Source organism: Schistocerca americana, chromosome X, assembly GCF_021461395.2.
Source record: "Schistocerca americana isolate TAMUIC-IGC-003095 chromosome X, iqSchAmer2.1, whole genome shotgun sequence".
NCBI classification, from domain to species: domain Eukaryota; kingdom Metazoa; phylum Arthropoda; class Insecta; order Orthoptera; family Acrididae; genus Schistocerca; species Schistocerca americana.
In genome coordinates, this window is record NC_060130.1 from 173,098,424 (window position 1) to 173,125,851 (window position 27,428).

The 27,428-nt window shown below is 39.5% G+C and overlaps 1 protein-coding gene across 4 annotated transcripts in view; it reads left to right on the forward strand.

Annotated features, from left to right (window-relative positions):
* LOC124554863 (filamin-A) overlaps positions 1–27,428 on the forward strand; it is a 546,889-nt gene that overhangs the window by 259,943 nt on the left and 259,518 nt on the right. For all 4 annotated transcript variants that reach the window (XM_047128531.1, XM_047128533.1, XM_047128532.1 and 1 more), the window contains 4 exons: positions 8,653–8,791; positions 9,358–9,598; positions 20,556–20,756; positions 20,869–21,006. In XM_047128531.1, coding sequence (XP_046984487.1) covers positions 8,653–8,791; positions 9,358–9,598; positions 20,556–20,756; positions 20,869–21,006 — 719 coding nt within the window. The remainder of the gene's footprint in view (positions 1–8,652; positions 8,792–9,357; positions 9,599–20,555; positions 20,757–20,868; positions 21,007–27,428) is intronic.

Below are 27,428 nucleotides of genomic sequence, written 5' to 3' on the forward strand. Positions count from 1 at the left end.
GAAGGAGGGTGGGGGAAGGATTGGAGAGTCCTAATGGCCCTATTTGATAAACTGTTTATGAAAACTGTTCAAAACAATGTTTCCTCCACCTACATATCTGTGAACTTGTGTAGGTTTAGTCAAGGTGTGCAGGATATGGAAAAATAAGCCTTATGAAGCTAAAAAATAACGTTGTTGTTGCTGTTCTTGTGGTCTTCAGTCCTGAGACTGGTTAGATTAGTTAGTAAACACACCCATAACCAAAATAAAGCTTTTGCTAGAAGATATAAGTATGTGAACATCTTTGAAATATAAATCTACTGGTGGATGACATTTAATAACATGTTTCTTCACATGTAATGTGCTTGGATCCTCCTCCTCATGCTATCCACAAGGTGATACAGATGTTACTGCTCAAGTTCATCTCACTTGTAAATGGCATTTCACCTGATGTCATCCAGTGTGTGAGGAGAGTTTCAGCAATAACACACTGTGAGGCTCATTTGATTTCACATGCTCACTGGAGCACATATCAACATATAGCACATGTCATTTAGTTTCTTTAATTCCTGAACCTGCCAGAGGCTGTTCACAAGGTGGATGAGCTGTGCTTGTGCACTATCATCTTGAAAGATGAATCCATCACAAATATGTTGACTGTAAGACTGGTCAACAGATACTGCACAGCTCTCCAATTATCCACAATAGTGGTGAAAAGCATCCAACATCCATTTATGGCAGTGGCCCAAAACATGACTGATCCTGCTCACCCTGTGGGATGCATTCCCAATGAGTGCACTGGTACTCAGTCACCTCCAAACAATTCCGTGAGGATAATGAGACACTGGACAAATCCTACTCTCATTGGCTAAGAGAAGCTGACGTGATAGAAAAGTACCATTCCATGTGTTTCCTTGCCTTCCTTCTTAGCACTGCTGCAAGGAGAGGGTCATACTATTGTTTGTGAGAGACACCTAGAGGCGAAATTGATAAGAGATGGTTGCGTACTGACTGGGTCGACATAGTTCTGCCAATTGCCTCTAGAAATTTAATTGCATTGTCTATACGAATGAGTCTTTTTACAGCAGTGAGGACTAAGCTGCTGCCCACATTATCTTTGATAAACATTCCATATTTTGTTGAAAATGTCCCTACTGTTTTCTGGTATTATGTTAGGCTGAATGCTTCCTCAGGATCTGAGAGTTGTTAGCAAGGTTTAGGCAGTTAACTACTAGTATTTAAATATCAAATGTATAACACATTTTGCATGTACCCTGCTACCTGAATGCCTTGCTGTGGTTCATAGTGTATGCCTGACCTTCAGGGCATGAAATGACAGAACAAGAAACTGGTGTAAAAACCATCTGGTTTAGACTCTTGAAATTGGAGCAGAGATCCACAATCAGTCCTTAGTACAACTGTCTATATGCAGCGTCATTCCAATATCTTCAGACTGAAATAAAGCTGTTTTCATTGCTTCTGCCAGTCTCTGGAAGGAACTGAGAAGAGTCTAACTCCAGGTGACGCACATCATTGATGCCAATGTCATTGTCAGCCTGCAGTTGACTGCAAGTCATGCTTTTGATCACCTTTGAGTGGCATCAATTCCACCCGACATGCATATACAGTAGAGTTAGCATAGAATTCTTTTCCCTCCTGTGATGCTGTTTACTGAAGAGGCATCTAATCTTATATCTGCATATATCATGGCTAGTGACATTTCTCTCCCACTGTTTGTGGTTACCAGACCTCAAAGACTGAGGTCACTTCTAGAGTAAGAGAGTTGTATCCCACTGGCAATGTTTGAAACCTATTTATTAGAGGAATGTGGCTGGCATTTCAGCCATTTCTCTCTTAGTCTCCCTTTACAGTGAACCAAACACTAGAGAACGCACATTCACAAATAATGTGCACAGGATTTGCTAGTGTGCACCATTATTGATTTGTACCTGCAAATAAACATTCACACTGAAGTGAACAGAGGGAATACCAGGGAACAAAAAATAAAAGAATACACTGTGTTTGTTTGTTTTGGCTCTAATGTTGCTGTAATGTATTCCATGCAGTGCATTATAGTCATGAAGAACAGAAATGTAAAACTTGACATAGGAAAGGAAGAATTCAGGGGTCCCAATTTGTATGTAAATGTGAAATGTGTGGAGGTAATGTAGTTAACACTGAACACTGAATTGCAGCTCCAGCTTTTCTTAGTATTAGCCCAAAATTTCGCACATGTGTTGGTTGATGCTTTTTGCTGGCTACTCATTACAATGGAGAATGAAAATTAGAAACAGAATACTAATTACAAGTGGTCCACATAACCTGAACATACATTTACACTCTGAAAATATTTACAGTAGTGATTGTTTCCCATTTCAATAGCTGCTTTATGTCAGATAGTTTCTGATGTGTGCTGTGACGTATGCAGAGCACTTCAACGATTTTATTAAAGTATGTGTAAGGAAATAATATCAATAAAATATGACTGACATGGACATATGACTTGTTACATAGAGTACTTCATAAAATCTTCTACAGACTTTGTTAGAGGATGGACAGCATGAGCCAGGGTAAACCATTTTTATTTTACAAAAAATCTCCGACATTTCACTGCTGCATCAACCATATAATTAAACGTCTTTCTTATATTTTTGATTTTAATCTGCTTGAAAGATGATTGTTAACTTTCAAAAAAAATTTATTCTCCTTTTCCTTTTTAATAAAAAGAAGTACGAAGTTTGGTCTTATGTACTCTCTTGATGCGAGCATCTAATGAATTTATAGACTTTCCCATGCCCCCCACATTGATTTTCCTTTGGCATTTGTGCTTTGGATTTCTTCGATTTCAGAAGCATGTATGATATCTCTATTCCCCTATCACCAAAATTTCATTCTCTTCGGATCACCTCATAGTTCACATAACTCATGTCAATAACAACAAACCTGCAAAACCCCTTGCAGAGATTATCAACACACCCTTCATGACAGGAAACTTTCCTGATTGTCTTAGAATTGACATCAACGTGATTTCTATTCATAAAAAAGGTGAAAAGGCAAATTTGGAAAACAGTAGACCAGTCTCTACATTATTAGTTTTTGCCAAACTTGCTGAAAGAATCATGTGTAACAGTTTAATGATATTCCTGGACAATAACAAAATTGTCCCCAATGCCCAGCATGGTTTTCCAAAAAATAAATCCATGACTAGTGCCACTAAATTTTTTTAAAAATATGCGCTAGAAACATTGGACAAAAAAACAAAATGTTGCTGGAATTTTCTTAGATGCAAGCAAAGCTTCTGACATCTTTGACGACAATGTCCTAAGGAAAAGCTCCAAAAGTACAGCATTAAAATGCTTCTCCTCATATAATAAATTGGTAACAGAAAGTAGTAATAACACACAAACTAAGTGACAGCACTGGAACATATTTTTCAGATGCAGGAATAAGGGGAGTCCCTCAAGGATCCATCTGGGACCTATCATTTTCCTTACATGCATAAATGACATAGATCTAAGCACTGAATCACAAAAAATACTTTGTTTGCAGCAGACACTACCATCATTCTTACAAGGAAAGCCCCAGCAAAACAGTAAACATAAAACAAGCTACAGACCAGCTAAATGACTCATTTGGAAGAGATAAGCTAATAACAAATACATCTAAAACAACTGTTTCAAGTTTCTGTTACAATAAATGCCAGTGGAATCACACTATCATGGGAAACAAATTTTTTTGTTATATGGCTTCAACCCAACATTAAACAGCACACACATAGCAAAAAACACTGAAGAAAGTATGCTACATCTTATGTTTACATGTACACAAAGCAAGCTTCCATACTGCTCAAATTGCGTACTTTGCACAGTTTCAAAGCATGTTACAGTACGGGGGTACATTCTGGGGTGCCACAACTGACAGCTTGGTCATCTTCATCTTCTTGCCCCCCCCCCCAAAAAAAACAGTAATGCACCATGCAAGACAAATTCCTGCAGGCCCCTCTTTCAGAAGTCTTTGATCCTCCCACTCATCTGCATTTTTATTCTAGAAACATGTAAATATGTGAGAGAGACTTTAAAAGAGAAAAATAAAAACTTTGATGTACATGAATGTGACACCAGGCAAAAACATGAACCCCATGTCCAGTCAGTAAGGTAAACAGCCTTTAAAACCTGCACTACAAAGAGTGTTATACAAATGTACACGCTCTGCCATAATTTTCACCGTTTTATAAATTCCTAAGTGGCATTCTTATTATATCACTGCTTCTATCCGGTGGCAGAATTTTTAGACCATGTGAAGTGCAACAGACTTAAAGCAATAAAATGCAAAAACTGCTAGTGCTGCTACAGAAAGAATGAATAGAATTAATTTATTGTACTAATAAAAATATATTTGGATGTTATATGTAACTTGTTGGGGGAGGGGATGGAAGGAAGCATGCAGGGAGGGGGCTGGCGTGCGCTTGTGCACAGATTACATCCCACAGTCTGTAAAGATTTTCTGCATGAAGGATAATGAAAGCAGATGAAAGATTTTGGTACTCCTGGTGCCACAGTGGAGAGGACATGAACCTACTTGGATGGTTCGCTGAAAAACCGACCAACAGTGGACCAGTAGCAAACAGCTGCAAATGCAAAACACGCCTATGTGCACACCTAGCGATTACACCAGAGGGAATTCTTGCTCACTGTCGGACATTCACTTCAATCTAAATGAGTCTTTATGATTTGCACTGTGAAATACTGTAGTTGCAGACCTGGGCACTAGCCATCAGCCTCCTTAATATGCTTAGTGTTCTAGAACACTTTGCAGTGGCTGTATAAAGCCATGTGGTTTTCCTGTCAGTGCAGACTTTAGCTGTATCATCCGGTGAAGGGGGGGGGGGGGGGGGGTAGAGGCAGGAGTGAAAATCTACCTTTAACTAGAGTTATGAGGTGAAATGCGAGCAACTAACTTGACACATTAGGTTTACACAAACTATGGCATGAGACATCCATCTACAATGAATGAGGCTCATCTGGTAGGCAGCTTGTGCTACAGAAAACTGTATACTGCTAATTTCTAACAGTAGCAAATTCTCTCACAAAATGTCCTATGTACATACACCAAAGCAATAAACCAGACTCTAAAGACTGCTATCCCGTATGGAAAAAATAAACAGAAGCTGTGACTTTATTGGACACAGTGAATATGCACTTAGTTTCTGGAAATTTAAACAAATAAAAGCTACTAAATTAACGTTATTAATAAATGATATTGGTCACTTAAGCAGCAAAAAGTAAATACACACGTCAAAAAAAGTTTGGAATATCATAGAGTTTACTACAGTGACTTCTTACAGAACACCCACTGAGATTTGTACAGTACCTTATTATCAAAATAAACATAATTCCTTATGAAAACAAGAATGATTTTGGTTAGCTACAAAAAATCTTGGGTTAGTTACAAAAAATCTTTACAAAACAAAGCAGGCCCACTCCTATGTGTACATTTTGAAAACAAGAACAGTGGTGCTGATTATGTCTTCAGTAGTATGTCCTCCCTGCACATGGAAGAGTTCTTCGACTTGGTGAGGCATGCTGTGGGTGAGACCATAAAGTTTGTCTCGGGGTATGAGATCCCACTACTGAATTGCAGCTTCAGTGAGGTCTTGAAGATTGTCAAGTGGATTTGGACATTGTGCAATGGCCACCTTCAACAGGTCCCATGCATGCTCAATTGAGTTTATCTGTTGGGACCGTTCTGGCCAATACAGTCAACTGATGTTGCATCTTAGAAGATATCGAGAAACTGCCACAGCACAATGCAGTCTTGGATTTTCATCGACTAGAATGAAACTGTCAAAAACTTAACATCTGTAGGGCCTTAGAATCATTTGTAGGACTTCTCGGAGGTATTGGGCGCCTGTCAAATTGCCGTAGATGGGAATTAGAGAGGTCTACCTTGCCATCATTGTTGCCACCCAGAATATTACATTTCAACCTGTAAATGGATGGACTTCCTGAATATAATGGCGTTCCTGGTGTTGTCTAGTGCTTTTCCACACCCTAACATGTCTAGTGTCTGGTTGTAAACCAATCCTGGTCTTGTCAGCAAACATGACATTACTCTTTTCTGCAGTGGTCCACTTCTATGCACTGTTTGGTCTGAGATACGAATCCCTGTTGCCTGGGTTAAGTCATTTCCAAAATTTCTGGCACCTGCAAGCTGACCATTGGAGGAAACGATCCTGCATCGATTTTTCCATATGAGGATGAACACTGTGAGGTCTATTATTCACATTTTCTATCTAACAGTACTTTCAGCAGACCTTACACACACACACACACACACACACACACACACACACACACACACACACACACACACATACACATACACACCACTCTCAGTGCCACATAACTGACTGGTAACATCCCGGTGTGTACGACCTGCCGAAAGTAAAGCGACTATCCTGACTCTATCACTGTGTTGTATGCCTGTACGCGGCACGTTACTGCAGTGCTGAATACAAACTGAATGAAGCTGTTGTCAACACTGGCGGCCGGAGTGGCCGAGCGGTTCGAGGCTCTACAGTCTGGAGCCGCGCGACCACTACGGTCGCAGGTTTGAATCCTGCCTCGGGCATGGATGTGTGTGGTGTCCTTGAGTTAGTTAGGTTTAGGTAGTTCTAAGTTCTAGGGGACTGATGACCATAGCAGTTAAGTCCCATAGTGCTCAGAGCCATTTGTTGTCAACACTGGGTTGCTCGCAGTGTGCCGCTGTGGCAGCGGTATGTTTACATGGCTGTGAAATGGTCACAATGCAGGCTAGTAGTAAACACCACCCAGTATATGGGCTCTAACTGGATAATGCACGAAGTGTCTAGGTCAGTGAGACCTTTAATATTGTAGACTACATTTTTCAATAGTATTCTGAACTTTTGTTGAGCAGTGAAGTACGAAAATGGCTCAGTACTAGCACTGCTCGCACACAACAGGTTCCTCAAGAGAGATGAAATGTTGATGGCCTATGCTGTTAAGAAACTACTCATTGTGTATAAAGGTAGATTCTTTTATTTACTAAAATATGGGTCACCATGTTTTGTAGCATGTCGTGTACCAGAAGCTGGTTGAGTGGATCATACCGAAGGCCATAATAAATAAAAAAGAATGCCAACTTGGCGAGGACCAAGGAAGTACCTCTGCCCCCCTCCTCCCCCCTTCCGACCTCCCTCACCCAGAAAAAGTTACGACCTTAGCAAGTATACCCCACCAGACAAACGTATCAGTTGGAGCTATTTGTCGTAATATCTAAAAATTATTTGGCCGTTCACCGCTTTTATCGTTATAACTGATAATTCCAGATGACTCTGGGTTCTAGACAGACTCATGAGCGTTGTACCTACGATTTGTGGAGTTCTTTTGCGTATTTTTAATGGTCAGTGACAAATACTATGGGAATATGGAAAGTATTTTGTAGTATGTCGTGTACCTACACGGTAGCAAAATAATATGTGGTCAGAAACGGTGTGAAAAAGTTGTAAGGGTGTTGCAAGGTAGGTTGTGCTGAGAACTGTTAAGGAAAAAAAAAAAAAAACTTCCATACGTTGCGCCGTTACCGGGTCAATTAGCACTGAAGTTAGCACAGGCCGTTGCGCGTGGAAATTCAAGCGGCCCGCCGGAGACGGTGTCGCCAAACGTGTGCTTCGTTTGGTTTACTAAAACCAAACTAGAGGGCGATATAAAAACTGTACATAGGACGGGAGTAAGGATGGAATCCGTGCCACGGGCTGAGTAGCGAGCCTGGCTGAGCTGTCTCGTGCGCCATCATCTTAAGCTGTGGGGACAACTGACAGTAATTGTCTGGCGGGCTGCTTGAATTTGGGCGCGCAACGGACTGATTAACTAGCTTCAATGTTAATTAAATATGAAACGGTGGAAAGTATCTAATTTTTTCTTAACAATTATTTCTCAGCACAACCAACCTTACAACACCCTTAAAAGCTTTTCAAACTGTTTCTGACAACCCTGTATATCTCACCCTGTTAACTACATTAGGTACCTGTTATGAACTGGTAGAATTAGTTTGTATGGTGCTCAATAAACACATTTTCAGTAATTTTGATATTTTATACTATAAAATATCTTAGTTTGATTGCTACATCCCTCCCCTAGCTGCGAAATAGTGCTCCGTCTCAACCCCCCCCCCCCCCCCCCCCCCCCCGCGTCATCATACCTGATACTCTGGACACACTCTGGGTTGTATACCATATCATATTTAGTTGCATATCTTGTCAGATTTATAGAAAATGCACGTTGGGACTGATTTAGAGACACCGGTATGTATTAAATGCCAGTCAGCTTTGTTACAGAATGGCTCACATTCGATATTAATTTAATCTTTCCCTCTAAGTGCTCCAGTGATGTTAACATCTGTGACAAGATTTTAAACTTTCAAGGAATTGTGGGTACAAAATACTTCTGAGGACGTTGGTGGTTCAGTTGCACGTGGATGATGCAAGATGGAAGTCGAATTTCTTTATGCTCCACATATGTAAGAAAATTTAGCTGTAATATGACCTCACTTATGTTCATTTATAAGAAATATTGATGTACTTAAGTTTATAAGGATTGCTGAAAAATTGTATTTCACAGCAAATGAAATAAAATGTTAAAAATTGTTTCACAGGGTCCGGGCTTATGGGCCTGGTATAGAGCCCATGGGACCAGTAGTAGGCGCACCAGCAAATTTCACTGTTGAGACCTTCTCAGCAGGAAAAGGGAAAGTAGAAGTTACGGTAGAAGACCCGAAAGGCAACAGAGAGCCAGTGAGTACACATTTTCCACTAATGATATGTAATCTGTTTTTTTTTTTTCTGTAGAAATGCTGCCGATAAAATTTGTCGTTAACGTGTATCTCATTGTTCCTGTGTGTTATTTTTCTCGTATCCTGTTTTTTCTGTCCCCCTTCGCGACTTTTCTACACGATTATTTCGACATTTTCCCGCGCACTTCTCGTTCTTTTTACCACATTGTTGTAACTTTTTTGCGCATTTTCATGACAATTTTTTGCGCGATTCGTTTTCTTTCGCGTGACATTGATTTTTTTTTCGCCTTACGTTAACGGTTTTTCGCTCGGTCCTGTGACTCTTTTAATTTTTAAATTTGAGTCTTTCATTTTTGCTTTGGTACTTACTTTTATGGTAGCTAACATTAGTAGCTGTAAGGGATATTAGCTGTTAACTGGTGATAGCCTTATTTTGTGCTACATTTATAAATTACTGTATTTAAGAATTATTCTGGCTCTCATAGTTAATGTTTCTAGAGAATATTTACATTTCGTCACTCATTTATGATATAGTTGATGTACAAATTTGATTCTCAAAATTTGCAGGTTGATATTAGATTCAACAATGATCGTAATCTCACCTACAGTGTCTCGTACATTCCAAAAGTTGAAGGTAACCATAAAGTTTCTGTTAAATTTGCGGGACGAGAAATACCAAAATCGCCTTACAATGTGCTTGTTGAGGGTCATGCTGGAGATCCAACCAAAGTGACAGCATCAGGCCCTGGTTTGCAGCCAGAAGGAGTCATGATAAATAGACCTACATATTTTGATATTTCAACAAAAGGTAAGTACTACTGAAAGTGTTTTGAAATTGTACAGTTTGTGCTATGTGAAAAGTCAGATTTATTATATGAATGGTTGTACATTCTCCTCTTCTATTTTGTTGCATGCTTGTGAATATATTCTTCTGATATTCAGTCAAAGTCTGCAGTTAACTTGTTTAGCATATAGTTTACGCACTAGTAAGTACTTCAGTCGGAAAGCTTTGCTTCGTTCATTCACCTACCAACCTGGTCATTAGAAACGTATATTTACATTGTGTGTAAAGTAGTGTACAAGATTATGTCTGTATCAATGATATGAAAGCACTATTTGTCAAAAAATAAAATGAATGTAGAGACTAGTCACCAAGCAAAGTTTCTTGCATGTGAAGAATAGGGTAGCAATACTTAGTGGTGTGCACATAAGAAAAGTTGTGGGGCAGTGCACAGTGGTAAGGGCACTATACTATGTAACACCTGAGCCAATTGTTTAATTTGCCACATCTGTCTGTAGCGTGCAAATTGGCACAGACATGAAACATTTAGCATTGATGTTCATGGTAGAATTCTAAGAAATATTATCAATATTTCTGTGATTTGGACTTAGGAGGAGGATCTAAACGGGACATTTAAATTCTTCTTTGATGTCTATTGCTGCAGATTTCTTCACCTGTGTTGTAGATGGGAGATGAGACCCTCCAAAATTTAGAGAAGACACAGAGTCAAAATTAGGTACTTGGAAGCAATGAAATTATATTTGTTTATGTATGTCGGAGAGTAGTTAAACTTCCCAGCAGTTAATTTGACCACAGAATTATTACTTCCCAAATAATAAATTCATCTTACCCGTTAAGCACACTGGTGAAACAATTGCAAGTTCAGCCCAGATAACAAATAAAACTGTCCTCAGTCTGCAGATAGGTTTGGATATCACACTGATTTTCTAAGCACCATTCTATGGAAAGTAGTATATACTTGCCTATCCTGTGAACTGTCACCTAACCACTTTTAGGGAAACATACCGTTCAGTGTGGACTGCTAACGATAAGCAACTGCGCATTTTGAAATATACTAAGCCATTATCATAATGGATAACGTGTTGTCGATTTTCGAAAACAATCCGGTTGTAAAGGGGACCTAAGACGTATCTGGAATGTTCTGGATGCTATTATCTTGTCTGTATAAGGCACACCATGCTTATCCTACCTGTCAGCAGCTTTGATGGTAATAGTTATGGCTGTCAAAAGCTCGAGAATTTTGTCTAGATTGACCTGGCTTGAAACTGACATTTTATGAAGTTGTGATGTAAAACTGCTTCTGAGAGCATGCAGGGACACAGTGGGATCAAAGTACATATACATATTCTGCAAGCCACTGTATGGTGCATGGCAGAGGGTACCCTGTACCACCACCAGTCATTTCCTTTCTGTTCCATTTGCAAACAGTGAAAAAATGACTGAAATGACTGTCTGTAAGCCTCCATACGAGCCCTAATCTCTCTAATCGTATCTTCAAGATCATACATGAAATGTATGTTGGTGGCTGCATTCAGCCTCAATTGCTAGTTCCTAAATTTTCTCAATAGTGCTCCTTAAAAAGAACAAATTTTTTTCCCTCCAGTGATTCCCATTTGAGTTCCTGAAGTATCTGCGTAAGACTTGTATGTTGTCTCAGCCTGTCAGTAACAAATCTAGCAACCTGCCTCTGAACTGCTTCTACATTTCTCTTTAATCCGACCTGGTGCGAATCCCGAACACTCTAACAGTACTCAACAATGGGTCGCATTTGTGTCCTATATGTGATCTCCTTTACAGATGAACTACATTTTCTCAAAATTCTCCTAATAAACTAAAGTTGACCATTTGCCTTCCCTACTGCAGACCTTATGTGCTTATTCCACTTCATATTACTTTGCAACATTATGTCTAGATACACTATGTAATCAAAAGTATCCAGACACCTGGGTGAAAATGAGTTAAAAGTTTGTGGCCCCCTCCATCTGTAATGCTGGAATTCAATTTGGTGTTGGCCCAACCTTAGCCTTGATGGCAGCTTCCACTCTAACAGGCATACGTTTAATCAGGTGCTGGAAGGTTTCTTGGGGAATGGCAGCGCATTCTTCACAGCGTGCTGCACTGAAGAAAGGTATCGATGTCAGTCGGTGAGGCCTGGCACGAAGTCGGCATTCCAAACCATGCCAAATGTGTTCTATAGGATATAGGATTCAGGTCAGGGCTCTGTGCAAGCCAGTCCATTACAGGGATCTTACTGTTGTGTAACCACTCCGCCACAGGCCGTGCGTTATGAACAGGTGCTCAATTGTGTTGAAAGATGCAGTTGCTTTTCAACAGTGGGAAGCAAGAAGGTGCTTAAAACATCAATGTAGGCCTTTTTATGTGATAGCCCAATGCAAAACACGGGGTGCAAGCCCCCTCCATGAAAAAAACGACCACGTCTAAGCCTCGTGACTCAGTAGTGTGTTTACATTTTGTGGGGTGCAGTGCAGCTGTAGTGGTTATAAAGCTAAGTACCGACAAACTTATTTGTGCACTGTTATACAATTATCAAATTTAATGGTTTTCAGCGGTTTTTTGTGCTGTTTGTGGTGAAATAAGTATTTAATAAACTTTTGGAAACATTCACTCGATCTGTTTTTTAGTGTTTCTGTGCGTTGAAGTCATCTGGTAAATTTTGTGCATTAGTTTTCAGTTGACGTGTCTTATTGTTCCTAGTGACATTTGTCAGTAAAATTTTCATTCAATGTTTTAACTTTGTTGAGTGTTCCAGTGGCCATTTGAATTTTTGGTTTTAGCTAATAATTTTGTGAAGTTTTGTTGGCATTGGTATTAGCTGTGGTGTAGTACTATTAATACAAGTAGTTGCTTTCTTAGTAGACAGAGAATTTCAAGACCGCTATTGTTAGTTCTATAAATAGTTCTACTGATGTAACTGAGCTTTGGTAGTGTAGAAATATAGTTTTTTCAGTAACTGTAAAATTTTATCATGAGTGAGAAGTGTGGGCTCTGTCGTAGGTTTGTGAGTAGTGGATTACGTCGTGGGATTTGTTCAAAGTATTTTCTTTGGGGGGAATGCAGTGGGGAAGCCAGTGGGCATTCTAGTGAGATCTTCTCCTGGGAATTAATAATCTGTAGTGGAAATAAGTTGACAGATGAGCAGGAGCATAAGATCTGTGCCCTTCAGGTGCAGTTACAATGTGCAAAGGAGGAACTAGATAGGTTGAGGAGGGTGGTGGGGAATGGGAACTGGCAGTTGGCAAGAGGGCAGCTAGGAAGAGGAGGTATTCAGACAGTTATACTTTGCGTATATGCAATAGATTTGACCAACTGTCAGAGTTGACTAGAGAGGAGCCTCGTGTAGCTGTAGATGTAGGAACATGCAGCAGTCCTCAGCAGTTAGGAGACCTATGTCAGCTGCATAGTCTAACAGAAAGGAGGTGGTTCTGCTGCTAGTAGTTTGCGTGGTAGAGGTGTGGGCCAGCAGTTGCAGAAAGTGTTGGGGAGTGAATACCAGGTCACCAGCGTTGTGAAGTCTAGTGCAGGATTGGCTCAAGTGACTGACAACATAGGGGAGCTATGTAGGAATTTTACAAAGGAGGATCAGGTAGTTATAGTGGGTGGAGCCGAGAACAGTCTTGATAGGGTTGAGGAATATGATGTAGGTGGTGACCTGATAAAGATAGCTACTCAAACTGGTGGCACTAATGTGCATTTCGTGCAACTGTTTCGGCATCATGAACGACCTCATCTTAATGCAGCTGTTAGGAGGGTTAACGTGGGGCTGGGGAAGGTGCTGATGTCAGAGGGCATGGGTCACATCTCGGTGGTGCCAGTTGGGTCCATCGCTAGATTGGTATTCACTAGGCATGGCCTGCACCTCAATAGGTATGGGAAGGGGAGGCTGGCATAGCTTATAGGTGACAGTATAGTGACTGGTGGTGGTGGGATCACTCGGGGAAAAATTCCTGTAGTAGTTGGTGTTAGAGTTGCAACTTTTTTAGATTGAAGTCAGCTTGTAGGTATACTTGCTTAAAGGAAGTTCCTGTAACTAAGGGCTCACTTTCAGAGGCTGTAATGTTTCAAAGTAGAGAAGGAATTAGCATATAGATGTTGACTTTGAAATTATTGGTATATCAGAGCACTACTTAAATAATTTGGTAATTCAGAGAAGTTTCCTTTACCAGAATACAGATTAGCTGGCTGTTTTTCAAGTAGTTCCTTGCGGGGTGGGGGAGTGGCTATGTACGGAGGGGGGGGGAAACAGTATTCCATTTGAGTCCAGACATTTCACGGCACTGCACTGAACAGATATTTGAAAGTTGTGCAGAGGCAGTTGAATTTAGTGAAACTAAACTTCTAATTGTTGTTGTTTATAAGTCCCCTAACTCTGACTTCCGAGCATTTCTGTTCAAGCTAGAGAGGGTTCTTGATTCACTTTGTAGGAAGTACCAGAAATTATTTATATGTGGTGACTTCAATATAAATTTTGTATATGATAGTGTAAGAAAAAGGATGTTGATAGATCTCATAAATTAATATGATCTGGTGCAGATTGTGTTTTTTCCAACTAGGGTGCAGGGAAACAGTAACACAGCCGTAGACAATATTTTTATTCCATCTTCATTATTAGATGGGCATTCTGTTAGTAAAAGGGTGAATGGCCTTTCAGATCATGATGCACAAATTTTAGCACTAAAAGGCTTTAATACTCAAACAAATGTCACATTTAATTACAAACCATGTACGAAAGTTAATCCAACAGCAATAGGGTTTTGTAAACCTTTACATTTCTCATGCTCTTAGAGAGTTGCTTTCCATTAGAATGTTCTAAACAGGGTACTAGCAGTAATAGGCAACCTGGATGGCTGACTAGTGGGATAAGGATATCATGTAGAACAAAGCGGGAATTACATCAAAATGCTAAAAGTAGTCACAATCAGGCTACAGTAGCCCATTACAAACAGTATTGTAAGGTGCTTAAAAATGTTATTAGGAAGGCAAAGAGTATGTGGTATGCAAATTGAATAGCTAATTCACAGGATAAAATTGAAACCATATGGTCAGTTGTGAAGGAAGTGTCTGTTCGGCAGCACTAGGTGGACGATATAAAGTCAGTCCGCAGTAAAAATATTTCTGTTACTAGTAAATCAGATATATGTACAGTATTTAACAACCATTTTCTGAGCACTGATGAATTAAATAAAAATTTAGTTTCTACAGGAAATCATAAAACTTTCTTGGCAAATGCCTTTTCGAAATTGATGTCTGAAATACTCCTCAGTGACACAGACAAGAGAGAGATTGAGTCAATAATTAAATCACTGAAGACTAAGGGCTGTCATGGTTATGATGGAGTGTCTAGCAGAATGTGCTGCATATGTTAGTCCTGTATTTAGCCATGTTTGTAATTTTTCTTTTAGCAATGGTCAGTTTCCTGAGCGATTAAAGTACTCGGTAATAAAGCTGCTTTATAAAAAGGGAGAAAAGGATAATGAAGATAATTTTAGACCTATTTCTATGCTATCAGTGTTTGCTAAAGTTATTGAAAAGGCTGTGTATGATAGGATAATTATAATTTTAGATCACAAGATTTGCTATCAAATGTACATTTCGGCTTTAGAAGTCGTTTGACAACTGAAAATGCTATATTCTCTTTTCTCTGTGAGGTAATGGATGGGTTAAACAAAAGGTTTCGGACACTAGGCATATTTTTTGATTTAACTAAGGTGTTTGATTGTGTTGATCACAAAATATTGCTCCAGAAGGTGGACCGTTGTGGAATATAGGGAGTAGCTCACAATTGGTTCACCTCTTACTTTAGCAACAGACAGCAAAAGGTCATTATTCACAATGTTGAGAATGGCTGTGATGTGGGATCTGAGTGGGGTACGGTCAAGTGGGGGGTGCCCAAGGGATCTGTGTTGGGGCCACTCCTGTTCCTTATTTATATAAATGATATGCCCTCTAGAAGTACCGGTAACTCTAAAATATTTCTGTTTGCTGATTACTAGCTTGGTAGTAAAGGATATTCCATACAACATTGGCTCGGTTTCAAATAGTGCAGTACATGACCTAAGTTCATGGCTTGTAGAAAATAAACTAATGCTAAATCACAGTAAGACTCAGTTTTTACAGTTTCTAACACACAATTCAACAAAACCAGACGTCTTAATTTCACAGAATGGCCATATGTTACTGAAACTGAACAGTTCAAATTTCTAGGTTGTTCAGATAGATAGTAAGCTGTCATGGAAAACTCACATTCAGGATATTGTTCAAAGACTTAATGATGCCATTTTTACTATTCGAACAGTATCTGGAGTGAGTGGTCATTTGACATGAAAATTAGTCTACTTTGCTTATTTTCATTTGTGTATGCCATATGGTATTATATTTTGGGTCACTCTTCCTATTCTAAAAGGATATTTGTGGCTCAGAAACCGATGGTTCGGGCAATAAGTGGTGTAAGTTCACGAACCTCTTCTCAACCCCTGTTCACGAGTCTGGGTATTTTGACATTGGCCTCTCAAAATATATATATATTATTCCTTACTTTAATTTCTTCTTAACAATATTAGCTTTTTCCCAAGAATAAGCAGCTTTCACTCAGTTAATACTCGACATAAATCAAACCTGCATTTGGATCTGAGTTCCTTAAGTCTTGTGCAGAAAGTTGTGCAGTATACTGCTGCATCCATTTTCAATAAGCTACTACTAGAGTTCAATAATATTAGCAGTAATCCACGCACTTTCAAATCAAAACTGAAGAGTTTTTCTATTCTGTCGAGGAGTTCCTTGAAAAATTAAGCTCATTCTTGTTGTATTGTTGCGTTTACTTAAAATTATGGACTGACCTTTTTTGGGTTCATAAACATTTTATTTTATCTGCTGTTACTGTTATGTTGTAATTTCATGTACTGACTACGTTCCATGACCTTGGAGATTTGCTCCTCAATTTGATCCTATGGAACTCGACGTGTAAATAAAATAAAACCATAGCACCATCGCCTCCAAATTTTACTGTTGGCACTACACACTCTGGCAGATGACGTCCACTGGGCATTCGCCACACCCATACCCTGCCATCAGATTGCCACATTGTGTACCGTGATTCTTCACTCCACATAACGTTTTTCCACTATTCAGTCGTCCAATGTTTATTGCTCCTCACATGAAGCGAGGTGTCGTTTGGCATTTACTGGTTTGATGTGTGGCTTATGAGCAGCCGCTCGACTGTGAAATCAAAGTTTTCTCACCTCTTCCGTAACTGTTGTAGTACTTGCAGTGGATGCTGATGTTGGCATGAGAACGTAGGAAATATTGCAGTGAGGATTCTCGGCTGCATAACTGATAACTGAGGAAAGCTGTTGTTGGTAGGAAGGATAAAGATGACTTAGACTGTGAAGCAGTCACTGAGGTTCAGCACATTGTGTTGGGTAGCATATTCAGCAGCTGGTCGTCCAGCTGTCTCTTGGCCACAGTGTCAGTGGGCATTTGTGAGGACAGACAGCTTGTTGGTGGTCATGCCCATGTAGAAAGAAACACAGTGGTTTCAGCCTAGTTTGTAAACCACATGACTGCTTTTACAGGTAGACCTGTCTTTGATGGGATAGGAAATGCCTGTGATCGGACTGGAGTAAGTGGTGGTGTATGGAACAGGTCTTTCATTTAGGTTTTTCAAAGGTATATGAGTCATGGGGCAAGGGGTTGGGAGCAGGGGAGGAGTAGGGATGGACAAGGATCTTGTGTAGGATCGACGGGTGGCAGACTACCACTACAGCAGGGGTAGAAAGGATAGTGGGTAAGATGTTCTTCATGTAGGGCATAAAGAGAGATAATCAAAACTCTGGCAGAGAATGTGAATCGTTTGCTCCTATCCCTAGTGGTACTGAGTCATGAGGGGAATGCTGCTTTGTAGCTGGATGGTGGGAATGTGGGTGTTGGTAAGGAGTGGAGAGACAAGGCATGGAAGATCTATTTTTGTGTAAGACTGAGAGGATGATATTCGGAGTGGGACTGCTTGTCATTACAGATAAGACAGCCTCGAGTGACTAGACTCTTTGGAAGGAGATTCTTGGTATGGAATAGGTGGCAGCTGTTGAAGTGAAGGTATTGTTGGTGGTTGGTAGGTTTTATATAGATGACGGTACTGGTGTAGCTATCTTTAAAGTGGGGGTCCACATTGAGGAAGGTGGCTTGTCAGGTTGAGGAGGACCAGGTGAAGAGAATAAGAGAGAAGGTTTTGAGGTTCTGGAGGAATGTGGATAGTGTGTCTTCACCATCAATCCAGATCACAAAGATATCATCAATGAATCTGAACCAGGTGAGGGGTTTGGGATTCTGGGTGGAAAGAATGCCTCTACTTGGCCCATGAATGGGTTGGCGTAGGCTGGACCATGTGGGTGCCCATTACTGTACCATGGATTTGTTCGTCACGTAAAGTAATTGTGGGTGAAGATATAGTCAGTGATGGAGCCTTTGTCAGAATGTTGTGTAACATGGTTGGGAGCAGTTTTAGGTGGTGGATTGTAGTTCTTTCTGGGGGTGCAAGATTAGATTCCGTGTTGAGGGATTTGGGGAATGATGGTGTGGTGTGATTTGACTTTGAGATAGTCTGGAATATTAAAAGGGGGTCAGTTGGGGGGCTGTGGGAATGCATCACAGGTTTCAGCATTGGCTTTATCTTTAGTCTGGTAGTGTTGGTGGCGAAAAAGTTTCCACTGTAGGGACCGGGAGATGGAGAGAAGGTCTTTAACAAGTCCAGCATGATTAAATTTGGTAGTGGAGCAAAAGGCTTTTGGAAAGGACTGATACTTCTCTGGGACTAAGGATTTTGGAGGAAAGGTTCATGGCTGTTTTTTAGGTCTGTGTGGGTTTGGAATACTGTATTGTGGTGGGAGTGAGTTTCTGAGGTTGTGGTACATGTAGTAGGTACGTAAGGCATGGTTTGCTGACTAAAAGGATGTGGAGGAGCTTGGGAGGTTGTTGTTGTAGAGATGGTGAATGACCAAGGTGGGAGTAGAAGGTAAACAGATTGGAGAGTATTTGAGGTGGCATTATGCATGCTGCTCTAGTTCCTGAAGGGCAAGAGTGTCAATGTGAGAGATGGGATGCAGGAATTTGGGATTGCAGAGCAGTAGTATTTTATGGATGGAGATGAGGTATTGTAAGGAGGTTTGGGCCAGAGTTACATGGTTTTTGAGGACTAGGTTAGGGAGGGCTATGGCTTGGCAAAACTTGAACAGCTATATGTCATTGTGGAAGAGGAGGTTGCAGCTGGAAATGGGTAATTTGATGGTAAGGCCTTTTTGGGACGGTGAGGGGGGGGGGGGGGGGGAAATCCATGAGCTAAGTAACAATGCAGGAACAGTATGTGGGACTGGTTTCTGGCTAGGGCTAAGGAAACTTTTCTGTATTGGCGCAGATGGAAGGAGCAAGGATCCATGGTGGAAGATAAAAAGGTGTAAAAATATGTGCAAAAAACTCTTAAGATCTGTACAGTATCTAACAATATGTGGGGAAAAATCATAAAAAGGAAGGAACATACGAAGTATTGGGAAAAAAAGATGAAACCTGAGGGAGTAGGGCTGATAGTGAAAGGTGAAAATGAACTAAATTCAGCATGAAAACACAATGCGATCAAAGAGACAGAGACAAGAATGCGGGGTGCAGGTTCATGGGTGGATGTGTATAAAGAGGGGGGACAGCAGATATGAGTGGATTAGGCAAGGTTAGTATGTGCGTGCTGGAATAAGAGAAGAGAAAGGGGGGAGGGGGGGTTTGAAGGCTTAGGTTGAACAAGTTCATGTGGCAACATATGGAAAATAATATGTGAAAATACAGGAGTGAGGTAGGAGTAGTGATAACTTTGAAGTTCTAGGGTTAATTATATCAGCAGGAATAATGTGGGAAATGAGTTGCTGTACCACAATCAGCATGGTCATGTAGTTATGTGTTGTGCACTGATGAGCCACACTGTATCAAATGTCTCGTTAGTCAAATCCTGTGGGGGTTCAGAAGGTGATAGGTAAAACACAGGAAATAAGAGAAAGAAAAGTGTGGACACTGAGTAAAGAAAAGAGAATAGTAACAAAGGAAAACAACACTGGGTTGTGGGATGGAAGAGAAGTTGCTAGTCAAAATCAAACAGTGGAAGCCTTCTTCAGCCTTGTAAGTCTGCCATCGCTGAACACTGTATTTCCACTGGTCATGTCATGAATTATAGTGAGACACAAATTGTGTCCCATACGTCTAACTTTTGGAGTTCAATTATTAATGAATCCATGGAAATATAGCTGTACGACAATGAGTCTCTTATTAATCGTGACGGCGGTTTCCAATTGAATTTGGAATGGAATACAATCATCGAAAAACTTCGTGTCCTCCATAGCTGACGTAGTTCTGTGATGGAACCGTGGGAAGACAAACGAATTGGTATCGATGCGGCGAGTTTTCACCACAGAGGGTGCGCGGCGCAGCAGAATCGAACATGCTCAAGTAGCGCAAGCGCAATGCCAAATGACTCCACCATGCATGTGCTGGTGTGTCCTTAAATACCAGAGCTCAGCGAGTTTTCGCCAGTATCACCTGAAAATGGCCAGAAGACTCTGCGTTAAAATATTGTGGCACGAAGTTACAAACATCCGGCAGTTCTCCTGAAATTTTGTGGAACAATTTTGTGTATAACTCATAAATTACCCCATACACTGTGTGCACATGAACACATGCATTGCAAACAGATATAGTTTATTTGCTGGGGTGAGGGGTGAATTCCAATGCCAGTTATACATCTGAATATGCAGTGTGGTGTTTGTATTTATCTCAGACTAAAACCGTGCTTCAAATTGAAATAGTGCCATTTTTAACCAAAACTTTTGTATGAAACCTTGTGCTGTTAAAGTTTTCATTAATTTCTTGTTAATGGAAATGGTTTTGTTCATCTTTACCAAATTTATCATTTCAGATGCAGGTCGTGGAGTTCCAGAGGTTATTATTCTTGACCCTGCAGGTGCTAAAACCTCAGTGCCTGTAAAGGTTAGACAGATTTCACCAGATCTTTGGAGGTGTGAATATGTTTCATCTGCAGTTGGTCTGCATTCTGTGAATGTGTTCTTTGCTGGGAAGCCGATTCCGAACAGTCCATTTGGTGTAAGAGTTTCACCAGGTATGAGTGATGGTTTAGAATTGTTTTAAGATAAACAATTTATTAATAAACTTAAAGTGAGCTTCTGTGATTCTTGTTTACATATTCATTTTATTTTTATTTTTTTTCCCAGTTTCTGATGCGAAGAAAGTAAGGGCATCTGGACGTGGACTGCAACCTTCAGGTGTAAGAGTGGGGGATGATGCAACATTCAGGATCTATACAGAAGGTGCTGGGGAAGGAACACCTGCAGTTCGAATAATAGGACCAGGTACTTCCATATGTTTTCTTTGAGTTACATGAACAAATTTTTTGATCATGACCACTGATTAATTTATGTTTAACAATTTCCCTGTAGAATAAAAAAAATATTTTTCCAACATTGTAAATCATTTATAGTGTCCTCATAAACTTTGAGCTATTTGAAATTAATTTTCATCTCTGAGCAATAACAAACAACATCCAGATGATATTCCTGAAGCAATCATCAGTCAAGAATTATTGTTCCTTTTATATTGCCATGTTGATGCAGATTAAAATTGTCAGCCTTATTACAGATAAACAGACTCTATTTATATTAAAGAAAAGGTATTTATAGTGGAAAGAGGGGGAAAAAAGAACAACAGATTCCTTTTGGTTTAATGCTGTTTTGCTCTCTTAAAATGCTGAAGAATACTAAAAGTCAACCTTCTTGGTTGACCTATAAACTTAATTTCACATAATCATTCATCTTGTGTTTCATCACTTCTATTATTCGTGTGTTCATCTGATATCCGTGATCGAAGTAGAGTTGGTGTTGTGTGGTCTTACAAACTCTGTTATGGTAGAACTAAGCAAGAAAAATCATCATGTTGGCATTTTCCGTGGCCTTGCCAAGTCCTTTGATGGTAGAGATAATAAAATTCTACTAGGAAAACTAGAACTGTATGGTGTTACAGGAATTCTATTGCATGGATGTCGCCTTATACAAATGACAAAAAGCAGAGGGACACATTAACATTGATGTCACAGGAGTAGGAGTAAATTGGGAGTCGGGAAACATTAAATGTAGTGTCCTGTAAGGCTCGGTATGTGGCATGCTCCTGTTGTTGACCTACATAATTGATTTACCCAGTTCATTGCAGGACTCTTCAAAAACCGGTGTTTGCTAATGACTGGCTGATACTGATAAAGGGCCCAAACTCACCCACACCATACACAACCAGGAGAATAGTAGAACAGGTTTACAACTAGTTCACTGCAAACAATTTAACACGTAATCTTACAGAGACACATGTCATGCAATTTCAAATAAATAAAAATGACCTGTGATGATCAGATGTAGAAATTAGATGAGGCTCCGTGTGTGAAGTTTCTAGGCATCCAGATGGATAATATTTGGAGGAGGCACCGGCACCTGGATAAGTTAATCAAAAACATTTTTCTGGCTGCTTTGCACTTAGAAATATCTTTGTTTTGACATACAGACAAGATTGCTAGCATAATTTCACTCATTACTGTTGTTTCAAAACCACTTGGAGCAATGCAGCTAAGGTGAAAAAGTATTGATTCTACAGAAGTTTGCACTGGATGTACATTAGAGAGGATGGTGCTTCAAAGTTTTCCACCAAATCACTTAAGGTAAATGTCAGACTGGTTCCTGTGAAAGGACATGGCTGTATTCCCTTCCCCATTCTCATCCAATATGAATTTGTTCTGTGTAATGATGTCATGATTGATGAGACATTAAATACAGATCTTTTTCCATCAACCCTTCCTTCCACCTGTTAATGTATAGCTTGACTAATTCCACAGCCTTTGAGGCTCTTTCATTAGGGAATTAGTGAAACACATTGAATGAATGAATGAATGAATGAATGAGCGAATGTAATAAGAGTAAAAATCAGAAGTCAGAATGAAGACACCATGTGTGTGATGTATGCAAATTTCTCCTTCTTTGTCTTATTATTGCATTTTTCTTTTCTTTCATTGTGGCAGCAATGTGGATGTGAAAGTGGTGAAATTAGTGCCTGTTCATAATTGTATAATTAAAACCAATAATAAACATTAATAGTAAGTGAATAGCTTCTTTGAACCTTCTCTATACCTCTTCTATTATTCCAACATAGTAAGATTCCCTAACAGACAACATTTCAGAATTGCTTGATAAAGGGTTTCTAAGCTACCTCATTTTTGGGTGAATTATGCTCCCTTAGGATTCTTGCAGTGTATCTGTATAGCATCTACTTCCTTTAACTAAATTTATGTGGTTATTCCACTGTAAATCACAGGTCTTTTCATCTGTTTATAACATTTTACAGCAGTAAAAATAAATGTTGCATTGTGTTTCATTGTTGAGTGCTGGACATAATAGGAAACAAAACTGATTTACTAGATAAACACAAATAAAAAGAAACCTTGCAAAAAATTCCACTACAAGCACTAAAATTCATTCTCACTGTTGCCTTGAATAACACATTGTTTATGAAAAAGTTGGCCATCCTTGTAGTTGGAGACACTTTCGGATATGGTTAGGCATACTACTTACCAGTTTGTCCAGGTAAGCCTGTGAGATATTGGCCCATTCTTCCGTAGTGGCCTCTGGTGGGACAGGATGATTGCTAACTGATCATTTTAGCATGGCGTGTGCATGGCATGGCGGTGTAGTCGAGATCTGGAAAATATTGAAGTAATTCCATCCAACAAATTCTATGCTCCATTGGGAAGATGTTCACAAGATTGTGATAATAGGGGCATACATTGTCATCCATCAGCATGAATCCTGCTCCAATATGTTCACCAAATGAGGCCACAGTGCATGTGAGGAAGCCATCCTGATAATTCACACCAGTCATCCTGCCACGTATTTACACAAGGGGTGTTTTGCTGCCATATGAGATTTCACCCCAAAACATGGCTGAACTGCCCTGATAAGGATGATGGTGTATGGTACTATTAGAGTGTAAATGTTGTACTCATTGCCTCCACACACATCAGTATTGTCAGTGTAGATACTGATAAGATGCTTATCAGACAGAACATTGTTCCGCTGGTGCCTATTCCACAAAGTGGTTTCATGTGCATGCAGCATGAGCCCCTCTACAAACTCAGTTTAGAGGAGCCTTGAGAGGAACATTTATTTATGTTAAGTCAGCCTCCTCTGTTTGTACTAACTGCAGGTAATCTTTCTGCATTTTGTAAGGATGTAAATTCCCTGTGAACAGTCAGAGTGCTAAATGTTGTCTTTCCTATCTGTACAGGATGAATCACCTAAAACTTGCATCACAAATGTTACAGAAGTGGAAAGTGCTGTTGATGTGCAGTTTTAACAGAATGGATTGGTAGTCAGGGGCTTGTGTTGTTAACCAATAAACAGATTGTAATAATACTTAAAAAGTGTATTTTTTGTGGAAACATACACTTTTTAAATAGAACAATGCCTGTTGACATCAAGAAACTAAAATTAGGATAAACTACAATATCAGTAGTGTTTGTTGCAGGATTCTAGTGCAAGTGGTTTTAGAGATATTATATTTTTAAAAGTTTCTGCACCAACACTTGTTTGTTTCATTCAACATATGTAGTTGCTAGGTTTGATGTTATCACATTTGCTCACTATGTGATCATGGGTTCATTGAGTGCACTGTGACTTGCTGGTCATTTAGTGTGTGAAAGTCCAAGCAGTTTATCGTGAGTGGATGATGGGAGTTACCAGTGCAGAAAAAGCAGAGTTGCTCATGGTATATGGAGAGCGTAGAAAAAATGCAGCTCATTCTTGTATGGTGTGTACAGCAAGGTATCCCAATAGATTTCAACAATCTCGGCTATTATTTATCAACCTCTTCAACCAGTTATGTGAAAGTGATAGTGTAACACCTAGACAACATTACAGAAGGAAACAAGTGATGACAGAAGAGGGGAAAATTAATGTTCCCTCTGCTGTTGCAGTTGATCTGCCCATTAGCTCCAATGCAATCACACAAGGAAGTGGCAAGAGCTGCCCAAGTGTACTATGTATTCTCCAATGACATAGATTCCATCCCTATTACATCTCTCTCCAGTAAGAGCTGCATGGAAATGATTGAGAATCATCTTACCTTCTGTACTTGGGCATTAAGCCAGGATACTCCAGATCTATCGTGTATCTTGTTTAGTGATTAAGCCACATTTACCAATCATGGCCAGGTAAACTGCCGAAATGTGCACCATTGATCCGTTGACAATCCCTGTTGGCTTTGTCAGGTGGAACATCTACGTCTGTGGAGTGTAAACATGTGGTGTGGGATAGTGAACCATCAACTCCTGGGCCTGTTTTTCATGGATGAAACACTGAATGCAGTCTATCAGACCATCTTCCATGGATACTAGAAGAAATCCCTCTGCAGACTGGGAGGAACCTGTGGCATCAACATGATGGCTGTCCAGCCTATAGTGCATGAAGTACTACAGCATGTATTCACAGATTGTTTCCAGATCTTTGGATTGGACGCAAATGACCTCTACCTTGGCCAGCCTGTTCCCCAAATTTGACACCTGTTTACTTTTTTTCTGTGGGGAAAGCTCAAAGACACTCCCAATGATACGCATTGACATGTTACTGCATTCTGCTTGGACATCTTAGCTGAAATGCTAGCACGTGTGCAACAGTCATTCCATACCAGACTGGAAGGGCGTATTGCTGCTACTGGTGATTATTTTGACTGACACACACACACACACACACACACACACACACACACACACACACAAAAATAGCCAAATTGGTGTAATGAAGTTTAAATTAATGAAGTTTTATGTATAAATATCACCATTGGGTGCACTTTTTCTCTTGTTGTGAGTGTGCTCTATTTTCATGACCTCTAACAAAAAATAAAAATAAGAATACTGTTTATTTGTAACAGTATTTCTGGCCTTTGTTATATGAAAGTATGTGTACGTATTGTCAGATGCCTGTCGTCATGTACATATCTGTATTGTATGAAAGAAACATATTTGGAACAATATTGTACCCATTGAATTAGTGCATCATATAATGCAACAAATGATAATCTTAAGAAACACTTTAATATATTGTTCTGTAACACACCAAGTTTTAATTGGAACACTTGTTTTAGTTTATAACAATTCTTACCCCTGACACATGTTATTTCATTACATTAATCTGAAAAAATCATTAATTGTCATCAGACTGTTGGATATAATATTATCTCACACACAACAAAGCATTAGCATTTCCTTTTGCATCAGCAGAACTGATGGCTGGTTCTTCAGCAGCACAGATGATGATGTCTGCCAGTGTCCATCCTTCCATATTGGTGGCACTAGAGGGCACCAACTAGGTGTAAGCCTGTAAAAGAGCAGCATCAGAATCCAAAGTTGTATCTGTCTTATAAGTTCAGTTGTAGGATCATAGGTTTCCTCTTCATTTTCAGTGGTGTTATCAGTTGCTGTCCAGATGTTCTTAAAAGTTAGATATAGTGTCTGTTGTAACTTCATCCCAAGCAGCAGAATTGTTGCAGGTAGCTTGCAGTATGTTCCAATGTAGTCTTGCAGTTCGACTGAACTGATGCCAGTCTTCATAAGTTGGCGTCTGTAATTACACTTTATTGAGGTGATTATTCCTTGATCCAGTGGCTGCAGACAGCTCATGTTGTCAACTAGTTAGAAGACATCTTTTATGTTCAGAAGTTGTAGGTCGTCGAACTGATGTGTCAAGCAGTGGTCCAAACTTGGCCAAATATTTATCTCCTTCACAGCCATTTGCTGTTGAACCTCAAAGAGCCAACTACAGAAGAGAGGTTTGGTCATCCAAGCTTTGTTATTCTTGTAGTGGCATGGCAGACTAAATAGGGTGATATTTTTAAAACAATGTGGATTATTTTATTTTCCAGTTGGTAATGGTTTGAGATTTTTAGAACCATCTGAATTAAAACACAACAGCACCAACAGTCTCTCCTTGCTGCATTTTCCTGACATTTTTTGCCCTTAAGATATAGTGTTGTTGCAGGCATCAAGTTACAGAAAATGCAAACTTCAAAGTAAACATACCTCTTTGGTTTTTTAAATTTATTTATTTATCCATCCTTAAACAATATAAATTGCTTGGATATCATCAGTGAATGTTCAAATTATGGAATGAAGTCTAAATATTTTCTTAACACATGGCATTTACATTCTTTAATAAGCATAGATATTTTGATGTAGAACTAACATACATAAATACAAAGACCTGCATACATATTGCATACATGAAAAAGGATAGTTTATATTGTTTAAATAAATATACTAGGTGTGTTGATGTGGAACTAGCAGACATAAATACATAGTTATAAATACATAATACATGAATGGAAAAAAATGCTAGGTGTTCCCAACAATTCTTTGGTTTTCATTGAAGATATTCATCCAAAGTGTAGAAACAATGCTCTTGCAAAAACAGTTTTACAGTTTTTTTTACCCCTTTCAGACCAACTGGCTACAATTATGTACATTAATTTTTAATGTGCCTTACTTGCAACATAAATATTTTTCCTCACAGTAAACCTCATGTATACATTTGTGTTTTTGTTCAAACTACTCATCATGCACAAGTGCTGCCACCTGCTCTCCATCATTATAAAAATATCAAGTGAATGTAAGTAGTAGTGTGCAGCAGCTTGTGACAATCGCCATAAATGGTAGTGTTTAGTTAGTCTTATTCCGCTGAATAATTCA